Genomic DNA, 13,459 nt, shown 5'->3' with positions numbered 1-13,459 from the left:
ATAATAAAAACCAGCATTGCGGTGTGTATAGAATTTCCTAGCCAGTATTGAAGACACCCACCAACTGGTTTTGTCTTTCTGGTGACATAACTGATTTGGGTTTGCCCTGTCTTCAAAGCCCCTGCAATGGAGTTGTTGTACAACTCTTTTAATACACCAACCTACTACTAACAACCCCAACTTCAATCTCCATATATATATATATATATACCGCCTTTGAAAACTACAGCTCAAATTTCAGAGATAAGCCCAGGGAACTTCTCCATGAAAATGATTAACCAGGATGTTAAGCTACTTACAAATGACTGGTAGTGCCAGCATAAGTAAGGAACTGAAGATTTCTGTCGTCAACTAGGCATCATTGAAAGCTAAATGTAAGCTTAAGGTTGGTGTAATTGGTGAGAGGATCAGACGATGGCAAAGGAGCTGACCTTTCCAAAGCCGGATTATTCGGTCATACCTCACCTTGCAGAAGAGAGGGGTCTCCAGTTATGGTCTGTACTTAGTTTCTGCACTGCCTGGGCTTTATCTAGCTGATCAACATCCACAACCTGTGGTCGCAGATGGGGTGAGGGCAGCCATAAATATATGAGGCAATGGAAACAGGCTTGGTGGGGAAGGCGATCATCAATGGAGCTAAGTAGATCATCCAGTGATAACCTGGATGGTGTTTGGGGGAGGAGAATGATCATGGTGAGGTGCTGTGCTGTGCTGCTGATGATGAAGAGCTTGAAGATGCTGGGGTTGGGCAAGTGGAAGAAGGCACTGGTATTGGAAAAAACTACATTGATTTTGGCATCAGGGTGAACGAAGATAAAAGGCAAAATCAAGAGAAGATGCAGTGACGGAAGAGAAGAAAGGAAAGCTTCAAATGAAGGAAAAAGGATTGAAGAAATGAAATTTGAAAGGCTATATTGATAGATTCTATTTTCAATTAGTAGTTGTGATATAGGAAAAGATATTTAACACTATAAATGTGTAGATTCCTTTTAATCATATAAATGCATTTTAAAAGACCATTTCAACCTCTCCAAACTGGATAGTCAACTCAAGTCCAACCCAATCCCATTTTTGTAAACTCAAATTTATATGATTCAAAAAATCCACTCATAATATTTATTACAAATTTATTTACTATATACTCATACCAAATTTAAATAATAAATAAGACAAATTTTAGGATAATAACAACAATAAAGTACAAATAAATTTATATAGCTTAATAAAAAAAATGAAAAAAATATATGATATGATTACAATTTAATTTTTTTTCTTACAAATCTAAAAAATAAATAAATAGAACAAATATTATCATAGAGGATGATACAAATTATAAATATTATAAAAATATTAAATGGGATCAAGTTTTGACTCCATATATCCAAGCCTTGGCAGAGCATTAAAAATAATTGCTCAGATCCGGCCAAAAATTGGGTTGGGTTAGATCAATCTGTTCAAGTTGGGTCCCTACTCTTCACCTATCCCACTATCCCTTTTGTCTCCCGAAATATTCCTCAAATGCCAAGGTAAGGTTAAAAGTGTTCAAGCGTCCCGTGCTATGTCCCCCCTCTAAAGAAAAAAAAGTTTCAACAGGTGATATGATTCTCCTGAGCTCACCTCGAAAGCCTATCTACTTGTGCCATCGAGAAAAAGAAAGGTGTTGAGTTTGAAATACTGGTAATGCAGCAAAACAAAGGTGATCTACTTTGGTCCAGCCAGCCAGTCAGTCTGCTGCCAGAGTATAAACTCCCATACAACAACAAACGACCTTATATCCCAACTATTTGGGGTTGCCATTTTACAAAAAATTCCCCCTGTACTGTTGGGATACGGTGTTTTGAGTCAAATAACATACAGATATGCAACCAAAGTTGAAAGTAAACTAACCTTGTGCTGCCTGTGAAGCTCCATCTTTGCTGTCATTAAAGAAAATACCGTAGATTTTTAGACCACAGAGAGAGGCCTAAAAGGGCAAAACATACTCCATTCCTTGACGGTTGATGGCAGGCTACTTGATGATGATGTAGCGATTTGTCCCATGCTTGGCCCAGTAGTCCTTGAGATCCAGAGGCATTGAGAGATCATGACCTTCTGCTGCCAGTCGGCTGAGCAATCTTGTAAAGACACTTCCACTCATCTTCCTGCCACCCATTCGTGCATGGCGCTTGTTGGGCATTTGTGGTAGTGGGTATGACGACAGGGTGGTTGTGCAACAAGATGATTGCCATCCTCCATTTCCCCATTTGTAGCACTGTCGAGGGACACCAGTACATGAGCAGACTGGCACTGGCATGGTGGATTCATCGAAAGTGACTAGATTCAAGCCCAGATCCTGACTGTCCCACTCAGACTTTATCTTCAACCCATCAGAAGTGACCTGCCTGTTCAAATCCTCATTCACTTTCTTTCCCTTCCTTGGTGGCTTTAGACCCTTGGAAGAAACCGCCTTGTTCTCCTTTGTTCGCTTGCGCGACTTGACAGAATCAGCAGCAATGGTTGATATGGGAAAGGCATCAGTTATGTGTACTTCCCTGGTGTTGTAAGAACCTTCAGCTCCATTAGCTGCATGATTTGGGGGGTGATCCATGCGTTTTGTTCCACGTTGAATTGAGATGACACTTTCTCGATATCGAAGGGCAGCAATAGCATTGTCACGTTCCAGAAGGGCATTATCACGCTCAGAGATTGCAGCATCTCGTTGCATTAGTGCCTCATCCCGCTCTTCCAAGGCTGCCTTCTTTTCAGATAGGGCTATATTCCGCTCTCGAATAGCATTATCCCTCTCAGCAAGAATGTTCACAACCTTCTTATTCATTGCCAAGGCATTTTGTTCCTTCAAATGATGCTGGGGCATCATATTCCACTGCAATAAAAAGGGGAATGGCAGCTAACAAGTTCAAGTTCATTTGTATACTATTCAGATGGAGCTGAAATTCATGCATAAAACAAAGATGACAATCAAAAATTTTTTCTTCCCCCTTTTTACTTGGTTTTTTTGGGTGGAGACTAGTGGCTTTTTCCTACCGGATTCTGTGGTCCTTTATAATAATCCAGTTTATGTCTCCCATTTTCCCGCTGCCCACCATCATCCATCTTCCACTAACTGTTACAAGTAAAGCCAGATAATTTCAAGTTGCCAACAAAGATCAACATCCAGTATCAACTAATTTTCCACCTGGAGGATCCTTCCTCAATTCCAAAAAAGAAATAGATAAATAAATAAATATAAATAACAAATGGTAAACAATGGAGGAAAGGATTTTGATTTTGGGGTAGAAGTTAAATTTTAGAAGACAGTGAAAAATATGGAGTTAGCATGAAACAACATACATAGTAATGCATCCTAAAAATAACCTCATTTGGAGTAGTAGAAATCAAGATAGCAAGCAGCAATAATGACAACAACAATGATTGAGCAAATGCAACCAAACCCACAACACCCCTTCCCCGTGCCCAAAATAAACAGATAAATAAATAAAAACCATCCCACAAATCAGTCAGGGAAGAAAAACACGCTTCAAGTGCCATTTTGTCACAGTGAAGCAAAAACTTGACAAGCAACAATTATCCCAATAAAGAGGCATGGCCTCTTGGATGTGAAACGAAGATGTATCCCTCCCAACCCCAAATATCCAATTGGTTGAAAGATTTCAAATTTCTGTTCTTTCCTAATATCTTAATTGCAACCAACCAGAAATTTGCAGCATCCAAACAAACAAAATTAGCCGTAATACAAAAGAACTGCATTATCAACTGCTTTACTTAGAAACACAGCAGGCTCCTAAGAAATTGCAATTAGCATTAAGATTGCCCAAGAAATCAGAACTGCTTCTGCTGCTTGAACAAAAAGAAGGTAAAGAGGGTGAACAGGTCCCAAGGTGCTTAAGGAAAAAATTGGATTTCAGAAAGGACAACCGCCTTAGGCATAAGCAACTGCCAAGCTAATGCAGTTACGTAACTAAAACAGCTACAAAAAATTTCAGATGAAGGCAATTTCCAGCCAAAGTTTGTGGGGTGAGTGGATCCTGGGATTAGATGATAGCGTGGCCCATTCTCTAGCACAACAGAATATTGAGAGTGATTACTTATGAGAAAGATAGTGTTTGATTCTTCTAGACATAAAAAATCTTATTGTTAAAATGCTCTTGTTAAAAAACCCTTCTTCCACTGTTAAATAAACCACTGGCCCGGTGGGAACTTAAATATATAGTATTAAGAACTAATAGTCCATAAGTAGACAAGTTAGCATAAAACTGAATCTGCAGCCCAAAAACCCAAGATTCCAAAGTGAAGCATCATATTGGCCATAAATGAATGCAAGCCCAATGCTCTGTATACCTAAAACAGCCATAAGAACAGCTTCGTACATGGTATACATGAGACATTATGAAAGAAAATCCACATTGTCAGATACAAGGATAATTGATGTGTTATGTTATAGCATGTCACTCTGGACTACAGCAAAAACACATTGCCTATAATGGAAAATCAATGGGACTCTACTTTGGAAATGTTAATTTCCAGTTTTTCTGAGTCTTAGGCTAACAATTTGGAACTGGAAACACAGATAGGTAGTATGTTGAAAAGGAATGTGCTGTCCATGCAGAAAAATATAAATTGATAGCATCCAAGAATCAGTTATGAAATGTCTAAACTCCATAACTTGACAACCAAAGAACCTTTAACACCCTCAAACATTATTCCAAGAGCAAAATGTTGCCAAAACTGGGAAGAGAGAAGCTTCTCACACAAGTCCACAACATGGACTATGAAACATAAAATATAAATAAAAAAGGATGAAATTTGCTAACCTGAATGACAATGAACCACAGGAACTGCTCTCATATGATATCCGGACAGGTCTCTTAGAAGCTACCTGCATTTCACCATACAACAGCCCCACAGGTTATCTTAGAAAATAAATGTACCAGATAAAATCAAGCCACTTGACACAAATAAAAGAATGAAACTCTAAAAATATTAGAAGCATGTTAAGACAATATATGGCTGGGCTTCTTGCAAGGGCAGACAGCTAAAAACTGCACAAACAAGCTTTTTTGCAATTGTCAGCTTGCCATATAGAAGAATACATGCATTTCCATCTTTCCTTTCAGGTACATCCAAGCAAGATACTTAGCCATAAGGAAAAAAAATAACCTACATTTCTGTTGTCAGTGATTAGTTCATCAAACATAAGCATCAATTCAACATATATAACAATGACCACAACTTTTGGCAGAATAGAAAAACAAAACATAAAAAATAGTAGTAGTAGTAGTAGTAGTAGTAAGAATAATAATAATAATAATAATAATAATAAGGAACTTGGGAAATGGAAAGCCACTGAAGTGATAAAACAACCAGAGTCATTTGGTTCACCATGTCAGATGCCAAAATAACAATAAATAAATAAAAAATGTCCATGCAAACTTCTATATCTTAATATTCACTTTTTAATCATTTTATCTTTAACCATGATTTTATTTTTATCCTTTCAAGTTTCCACCGCTTGACTCTTAGGTGCCCATTTCCCCTATTATCCAGTTCCTAATGCATATATCCAGTAGACTAGTACCCGTAATGCTTGTTGAAAGATTAAACTCTCTTCACTTTAAGTCCAAAATCTCTATATGACCTTTGATCGAACTTCTAGTAAGAAAGAAGTGTAACCGACTAGTATTTGTTTGATTTTAAATTATATTATATTGATCCATCTTATGAAAGCATGTTTTGGGATAATTTACAATTGTCATTACAAATCAAAATGAGTAGACTATTAACTGTAGAGATGATTATGCCCTTGCAAATTCTAGATACCATCACCTAATCCTCTTCCTCAAACCCATAACCCCCTTGAATCAAAACATTCACACCCTCCTGAAATGGTCCTTTATTAAATTCACCTAATCTTACCTGGGTGCATATGCCCCCCAATCACCATTAAAACAGTGTCACCGAGATTTACAATTTACCCTATGTCACATTCACAGCTCTCCTGTTTGGCATTGGCAACATTCCTTGCCACCCCATACCATGGAATTTCATGAGAAGTTCAAAATCATCATAATTTTGCATAAACTTTAGAACAACAAAGAAATCACTCTAACACAACTCATTTCTCTCATCATCAAAAATCGAATTCAAACATCAGATTTTCACATTGTCCAAGTTCACAAAAGGAATCAGTTTCCACATCGGAGTTCCACACCCTAAAACTTATCTACAGATCCTACCTTGCCTTCCTATCATTGCCTTCAAATACGCTAGTAGACCATCATGTAGCAGAAACCCTAACTCTCAAAAATGTAGCTTTTCACAAAAAAAAAAAAAAAAAAAAACCTTTTTTACACATTCATTAAAAGAACTCAAAATTTGCCCAAATTTCCTGTTTGCTTAATGAGAAATGCACCAGAGAAAAAGTAAATCGTTCAATCCTCATCTACCTTCATCTAGTAACCACACAGACCTCAAGTGCAGTCCCTGGACTGCGATCCCGCAAAAAATGAACACACACCTGGCTACAAACACAAACTGACTGCAGAATCCCAAGCTGAACTCCGTCAAACAACTTACTAAACTCATGAATCGATTATAGAATCAATGTAAGAACTCCAAATTCAGTTAAGCTAGGGTTTTGAACACAAAAACACACACAAATCCACACAATGGCCATGGAAGAGAGATTGAATGAGAAAAGAAGCTGTAGTATTGCAGATTGAAAAAGAAAATTAACATACATGTGCGATATTGAAGAATCGAAGCGATGAATTTGGGGATGAACAGTTGCAAGAGAGAAAGAGAGTGGTGTAGCTCCCTTGGTTTTCCTCCAATTATTTGCTGCTATGGAACTATTATTTTAATATATGATTGGTGTGTCACATTAATATGGAAAAACAAAAATGTGCTTGCTTGGTAAAATTCTCAACAAATAAAAATAAAAAGAAAGGTTTTTAAAGGGTATTTTTGGAAGTTCATTTCAAAAACAGTTTTTGGTTTTTAAAAAATATATGTTTCACAACAAGAAAACAAAAACTAGTCTTGTATTCTTAAAAATATGGTGTTTTTGAAAACATATTTTAAGTTTTTACTTATTGTTTAGGGTTATTTAAAAAAATAATTATATAAATATGAAGAATGATTAAAAATAAAATAATATAAATAAAATTTATTTAAAAATAAAAATATTGAAAATTGATTAATAACATATTTCCAAACAAGCTTTTATAATTTTATTTTACAAAATATCATAAAACAAATTTTGTTCTAAAAAACATAGAATAACAATTTCTAAAAATGATTCTTAAAAAATATTTTTTATAATTGTTTTTTAAAACACTTCTCAAATAGGAGCTAGTTTCACACAAATTTTGAGAAATTATTTTGTAAAATAAATTATTTTTTATAATAAATTTGAAACATTTGCATCAATTTTTTTTTCTTTAAATATTTTGAGTAAATATTTAACATATGAAAAATATTATGAAAATTGAAACATGTTGAATTGTAAATAAATGTACTGTGCGCGTATGAAAAATAAGGTACAAGTATTGGAGTTTCAAATAAAATTTCATTTTTATTTTTTAATATTGTGAATAATGATTTAAAATATAAAAAAAAAAATGTTATGAAACTAGACCCCTCTTTGGACCAAAGTTTTTGACACACTTGTTGGCCACTCGGGAGAGCATTTGATTTCCAAGAGTGGGGGACGGCTTCCTAAAGTTAAAGGCTGCATGGGACATGTGGAAAAAGAGACATTACCACCTTGTCATGGTGGTGGTTGAGGATGGTGACATATTTGTTGAACCAGGAGCAGTGGAGCTAGTAGAAGCTTAGGGGAGAATGAAGAAACAGGGGATGTTTGGGAGGAAAAAAATGGAGAGTTAGACTAAGCAGAGGGGTGGGATAGAGGTTTTAGGGTGAGAGCTTGGAGGAAAAAAGAAGTATGGGGCGAGGAGAAGTAGAGGAGAAGGCAGTGAAACACTGAAAATCGAGCATTAGCGCTTAAGCAAATCCCACCAGGTGTAGTTGTTGTATACTTTATTTTCTTCCATTTTCGCACTATTTTATTCCATCTCTTGTTGAAATTTGAGATTCATTTTGATGATTAAGAATTGACATTAGAAACCATGTTTGTTTCTATGGAATTTGAGATCACTTGTGTATATTTTATGTTTGATTACTGTTTCTATAGAATATGATATTATACTATGTTTCTTCGCTCTATTTTGGTTTTTTTTTTTTTTTTTGTGAGATGCCTACCAATCATTCTCCAAACCCACTGAACCGAACACCACACCACCTTCAGCTTGTCACTCCATGACAAGCTCACCACCATCTTTAACCTCTCTTCAATATCATACCTATTCTATACCCATTTAGAAAATACTTGGAGTTACACTTAGAGTTTTTTTTTTTTTTTTTAGTTTAAAAATAAAATAAAAATAAGTGATAAATCCAAGTCTTTTTTAAAAATCATATTTTTCACAAAAAAAAAAAACAAGTTCACACCATCGAGTGGAAACGCATCGTGCAAAATGTGGGGTCCATGGAAACATTTTGAACTAAATAAACATATAATTAGGCAAACTTTTATTCACATAATAGAAGTGGACTAACCATTACTAAGATGTACAAAGCATAATCAAGTTTTATGAGTTATATTTTGTCCTGAGTGATCATACCAGATTTAACCTAGACTCTATACAGAAAAATTTAATTAGCTTTTGACTATTTTATCTGAAAATCAATTGGTGTCTAATGATATTAGATTAAACCTTTTATTTGGATAAGATATTAGATTATTGTCATTTGAATGATCCATCGACTTTAGAGTGATATTATTACACATCGACAAACCATAATTTAGATTTGAAGGTAGAAGATGGTGTAATATCTCATCACAAAAACATCACGATATCACAACTGGAGACAAATAAAAATTCTTTTAAGTCATTACATTCACCCTTAAATAGAAACTTCTTCTCTCCTTGACTTGATTTATGTTTTCATTGGGAGCCACTAACTAGGATTTTTTGAGAATACATTTTAATTGCTTTAGTTATTTTCTAAGAATTGTTTTAAGTAAAAATATGAAGAATTATTAAAAATAAAAATTATTTCTAATGATTTTGTTAATTATAAAACATCATAAATAAAATTATTTTAAAAAAATATTTGAAAGCACAGAAGAGATTCCTAAACAAGAAACTTGCGTTTGATTCCTCAAAAACTCTTCTTCACACTCACGTCTGGGATCTCTACTGCCTGACACCCGCACGCACCCTCCTGCATACACTTAACTCTCCCTTGTTTTTAATGGCTTATCTTCAACACTGCTCCGTCCTCCAATCTGGGGTTTCTCAATTCCCTCTGTTTCGCTTCAATGGAGCTACACCTTGTTGCTTTGCTCAGAGCCGCCTGGATTGCTGGAACATTGCCCATACTCATAGCCTCCATTCCCTCTTCTCGTCTCCATTCCTTTCATGGGCTTGTGTTGGGGTTTGCTAGGAGAGGGAAAACCATGCCATCCTCGTCATATGTGAGTTTTACTTTCTGTTTGGCTGATGGGAAACGGGAATAAAACGGGACGAGTTTGAATTGTGTGTTTTCTTTTATTGTCATTTTGGTTTATAGCAAATGAAGAAGATATTTTTATTTTATTTTATTTTATGTGTGGGTTTCGAATCTTCCTTTCGTTTTTTCTACGTTTTTCTAGGCAATCAAACGGGGCGTTGTTGAATTTGTGATGGTTGATGTGTCTATACTCCATTACCAGCATATGGAATCCTAGATTTTGCTGCTATTTTGAATTTGTTTCTTTGTTTTCCCCTCTCAGCAATTACCTAAACGGAGGCTATTTATGATTTCGTCCAAGTCTCTTTTATGATCACCAGATGGTGTTGTTAGCATGGAAGGGGAAATATGAGAGTAGTCTTTTGCCATGAAGATTTACTACTAATAATCGTTGCAAATTTAATGATTGCTCAAACCCTAGGGAATGGTGTTAAATGTTGATTGAAAGCCATAAAGGGCATATCGTATTGTGTGCCATGATAGTTAAATTGGATGTGATAAACATACAAGAGCCAGTGAGCTTGAAATTTGTGGATTTTGAGTTCCCTTACAGTTCACATAGCTTGTATGCATTCCGCTCCCTCTTGAGGAGATATTGTCAACTTTTGCCCTAATGGACTTTCATGGCTTTAAAACACTTACAATCACACCATGCACATCCTCATTCCTTGTGGGACCAGATAGACAAAGTCCCACATTGGGATCAGGGATTTGATACTGTTTGGAACGACTTTCACCAGTATAGATATTTTTTGCTTTAGTGTTAGTGGACTCTTATGATTTTAAAACACATCTACATGGTTAATAGAAACATATACATATAGTATCAACAACTTCTTCCCTTATCTGACTTGGGATATCACAATTTCACACCAACTCTGATTTGATGCAATAGGTTTATATGCATTTTGATTAAATTGTAGATTGGCATGGAAGTCAGCTTCATGCTTTGAGGCAAAACTCGGTTTAAGCAAAGTAGCGTCCATTGAGTGCACCTTAACAGAGATTGTGACAGTTTGGTCCATTATCAAACATTTATGTGCTTGTTCCACAATATTAAGCTCCTCCTCCTAAATTTTTATATGCAATTTGCCTCTGTTTTGGTGGTGGTGGTGGTGGTGGTTGCAGTTGGTTCTTTTCTAGTGGGGTTCATGTCTATTCCATGACTGTATCAAACTTCTCTAATATTGTGTTCTCTTGAATTGTAGAAATTCACCGTTCCACAAAGATTCTTCTGCCATTTCTATGTGGTGGCAGTGGTGTGGACAACGTTGTTGGTTCTTGCAACTTTGCTATATGCATACAGAATGGCACCATTGGTCTCTGAACCATTGCTTTATTCCACCGTTGCGAGCCAGTTGACTGGAGGTTCACGTATCTTTTCCTTGCATAAATCTCGTTCAACTCCACTTGAGCATAGATACCTTGTTTGGCGATCCGTGTTCCTGCTTTTGTTGATGGAAGTCCAAGTAGTGAGACGCCTTTATGAGACAATATATGTTTTTAATTATAGCAGCTCAGCTCGGATGCATGTTTTTGGTTATCTGACTGGCCTGTTGTAAGTGTCACAAAGATTTTACAGTCTAGTTTTCCTGCTACTCTATTTTTCTGCTGCTCATGATATTGATTTTGTCATTTATTTGGATCCATATTAGTGATGAGTGGTTGGAAAAGTTAGCTTAAACATGTACTCTTGAATCATGATGCTTCCTCTGTTTCATCCCTTTACCTGATATAGTGAGTTACTAGTTGCCAATCTGCCTTGTTGATTGTATCAAATCATAGATGTGTTACTTTGGGACTGCTGTGATACTGGATGTAACTACAATGTTTTTTTCTCTTCAGAGGTTCCAATTTAACTTCATTTTTGCCATTGTTGTTTTTGGTTTCCTGTGCTCCATGTTTACATCTGGTATGTCCTGGTTGCTCCTGTTCTTTTTGCTAGGTGCCTTTTAATATCAAATGTCTGTCAAGAAAAGGCACCCTTCTTTTTATCAGCTATATTTAAGACACTCTCTAATATCTTTTGGGATGCTTGACTGCTTGAAGTTATTGCAAAATCATAGACCTTTCACTAAATTGAGGTTCAAATGAAACAGTATTTTTGTAACTTCTTTTGTTTTTTGTTTTTTTGTTTTTGTTTTTTTTTTTTTGAAAATTCTTCTTTGTTTGATTTTATTTTTGGATTGAACTTCCAGTAAGGAGGTGGTCAATTCCCCCCCCTCATTTTTTCTTTACTTTTTCGCATTCTGTTCTTTGTGTACTTAAATGCTGTGTCATCTTACTGATTTATATTATTTTTCTGAGACTAGTTTCTACACGGCAGCACCACTGTCACTCTGCTGCGTTTGTGCACCAGAGGTATTTAAATTTGCTGCAAATGAATTGAAGGAATTCATCGTTAAAGGCAAGAATCAGATGCCTGCCATTGAATTTGATTGGTGGGGATACATGAGTTCTCTCATGAAGCTTGGATGGCCCTCCTGGCTTGGTGCAGCTATATTCATTTGGGGTTGGATTCATCAGCATCGTTGTCATGCAATTCTCGTGAGTCTATGTTCTTTACTTGTACTTTTTTCATTTTATTTTGGTGATTCTGTTATTATTTCTATGATTCTATCCCCACAAAACATTCTTGATGAGCCCTTTAAAAATCATGCTTGGACATGGCATGGAACAGTATTGGTTTTCATCATCCATTTTGTTTTCATCTGGGGTTTTCAACTGTTTATCAGGGCTTGTTGCAAGAGCATAAGGAGCAAGAAGGTGAATACAGAATCCCTCATGGGGATTGGTTTGAAATAGTTTCTTCTCCGCACTACCTGGCTGAGATTGTAACTCCCTTCCCTCCCTCTGTTTCTTTGAATTGTAGAAGTTTCTTCTCCTGACAACTACTGTTATCATCGTATTAATTGGTTTTCTTTCTTGTAATGAAGGTTATATACGGTGGCCTTGTGGTGGCTAGCGGGGGTTCAGACTTGACAATCTGGTTACTTTTTGGATTTGTGGTATTCTTACTTCTCTGAATGTGAAAACTTCTTTGCCATTGTCTGCATTTCAATCCTCCAAAACCTTAAGCTTTTTATTTGGTGGTGGCAGGCATCAAATCTCATATTTGCAGCAGCAGAAACACAGAGGTGGTATCTCCATAAATTTGACAATTACCCCAGCAACCGGTTCGCCATTATTCCATTTGTTTACTAATGCTATGGTGCAGACCTTTTAACATGTTTGCATAATGGGGCATCACTATTATTAGGTGGTTTGAGTGAAAGAAACTTTGTCTATTGAATCTGGAAACTGTGAGGGTTTTAGGAGAAAATAGTTTTTGTCTTTGTTTTCTTCTAAAAGCACACTCAAAAGGTATAAATATTTGTTTTCATATTTGAGTTTCCAAATGGCAAAGTTGCTGTCTCTTCATCTTTTTACGGGTCTTAGCCGGCGATTCAAGCTTGTCATGAACATGGAGAATTGATTTTGTTGATATTCGTGGATAGGCTTAGAGGGTTTTTCATTGAGGAAAAATTCAATGATCTCTTTTTAAGGTAACACCATACCTTCAAATTTTTAACAATGGAATGTTTAAGAAGCATTTTCAATCATGGATTTTTATCCATAATGATTGATCTTCAAATATCCAAGTAGTCTAATAAATGGAGCTTTTGTACCCTGCTACATAACATAATTACCCTTGCATTTAGTCTTGTTTGAGCCTACAAAGCCTACAACTTAGGCGTGCTCTTTTCTAAAGAATAAAAATTAATTTTCTAACATAGAACACCTTAGCTTTTTTAAAATTTTGTTCTGCAAATAGGTTGTTTTTTTAAAACAGTTTTAAAATGTTTTCAGATTTTTTCTTAAAGTGTTTTTAAAAACAGAATAT

General features: G+C 35.8%; 2 protein-coding genes across 3 annotated transcripts; one reads left to right on the top strand and one right to left on the bottom strand.

The window, feature by feature from the left end:
* Positions 1-1,646: 1,646 nt before the first annotated feature.
* Positions 1,647-6,833, bottom strand: LOC117911676 (protein BASIC PENTACYSTEINE4). 2 transcript variants are annotated; one of them, XM_034826079.1, is made up of 4 exons: positions 6,738-6,833; positions 4,812-4,876; positions 3,025-3,103; positions 1,647-2,863 (listed from the first exon to the last, which is right to left on the bottom strand). In XM_034826079.1, exons 3-4 carry the CDS (start codon positions 3,091-3,093, stop codon positions 2,009-2,011), a joined length of 924 nt encoding a protein of 307 aa, XP_034681970.1. In that variant the 5' UTR covers positions 3,094-3,103; positions 4,812-4,876; positions 6,738-6,833; the 3' UTR covers positions 1,647-2,008. The 2 variants fall into 2 exon arrangements, with proteins under 2 accessions (XP_034681970.1, XP_034681971.1); XM_034826080.1 differs by lacking the exon at positions 3,025-3,103.
* A 2,382-nt stretch (positions 6,834-9,215) lies between these two features.
* On the top strand, positions 9,216-13,004 carry LOC117910871 (polyprenol reductase 2). The gene is made up of 6 exons (XM_034825052.1): positions 9,216-9,541; positions 10,785-11,134; positions 11,889-12,123; positions 12,312-12,410; positions 12,513-12,584; positions 12,676-13,004. Exons 1-6 carry the CDS (start codon positions 9,386-9,388, stop codon positions 12,778-12,780), a joined length of 1,017 nt encoding a protein of 338 aa, XP_034680943.1. The 5' UTR covers positions 9,216-9,385; the 3' UTR covers positions 12,781-13,004.
* The last annotated feature ends 455 nt before the right edge of the window (positions 13,005-13,459 follow it).

Source organism: Vitis riparia, chromosome 3 (genome assembly GCF_004353265.1).
Source record: "Vitis riparia cultivar Riparia Gloire de Montpellier isolate 1030 chromosome 3, EGFV_Vit.rip_1.0, whole genome shotgun sequence".
Taxonomy (NCBI): Eukaryota; Viridiplantae; Streptophyta; class Magnoliopsida; order Vitales; family Vitaceae; genus Vitis; species Vitis riparia.
The sequence above is the reverse complement of the archived record's forward strand: the minus strand, read 5'-3'. Positions and strand labels throughout refer to the sequence as shown.

Excerpts from the sequence above, each read along its gene's own strand:
- LOC117911676 (XM_034826079.1), bottom strand. The coding sequence starts at position 3,093 with ATGGATGATGGTGGGCAGCGGGAAAATGGGAGACATAAACTGGATTAT. Across the intron at positions 2,864-3,024 it reads ATAAAGGACCACAGAATCCG|TGGAATATGATGCCCCAGCA; the intron begins GTAGGAAAAAGC and ends TTTTTATTGCAG.
- LOC117910871 (XM_034825052.1), top strand. The coding sequence starts at position 9,386 with ATGGAGCTACACCTTGTTGCTTTGCTCAGAGCCGCCTGGATTGCTGGA. Across the intron at positions 11,135-11,888 it reads GGTTATCTGACTGGCCTGTT|TTTCTACACGGCAGCACCAC; the intron begins GTAAGTGTCACA and ends TTCTGAGACTAG. Across the intron at positions 12,124-12,311 it reads ATCGTTGTCATGCAATTCTC|GGCTTGTTGCAAGAGCATAA; the intron begins GTGAGTCTATGT and ends ACTGTTTATCAG.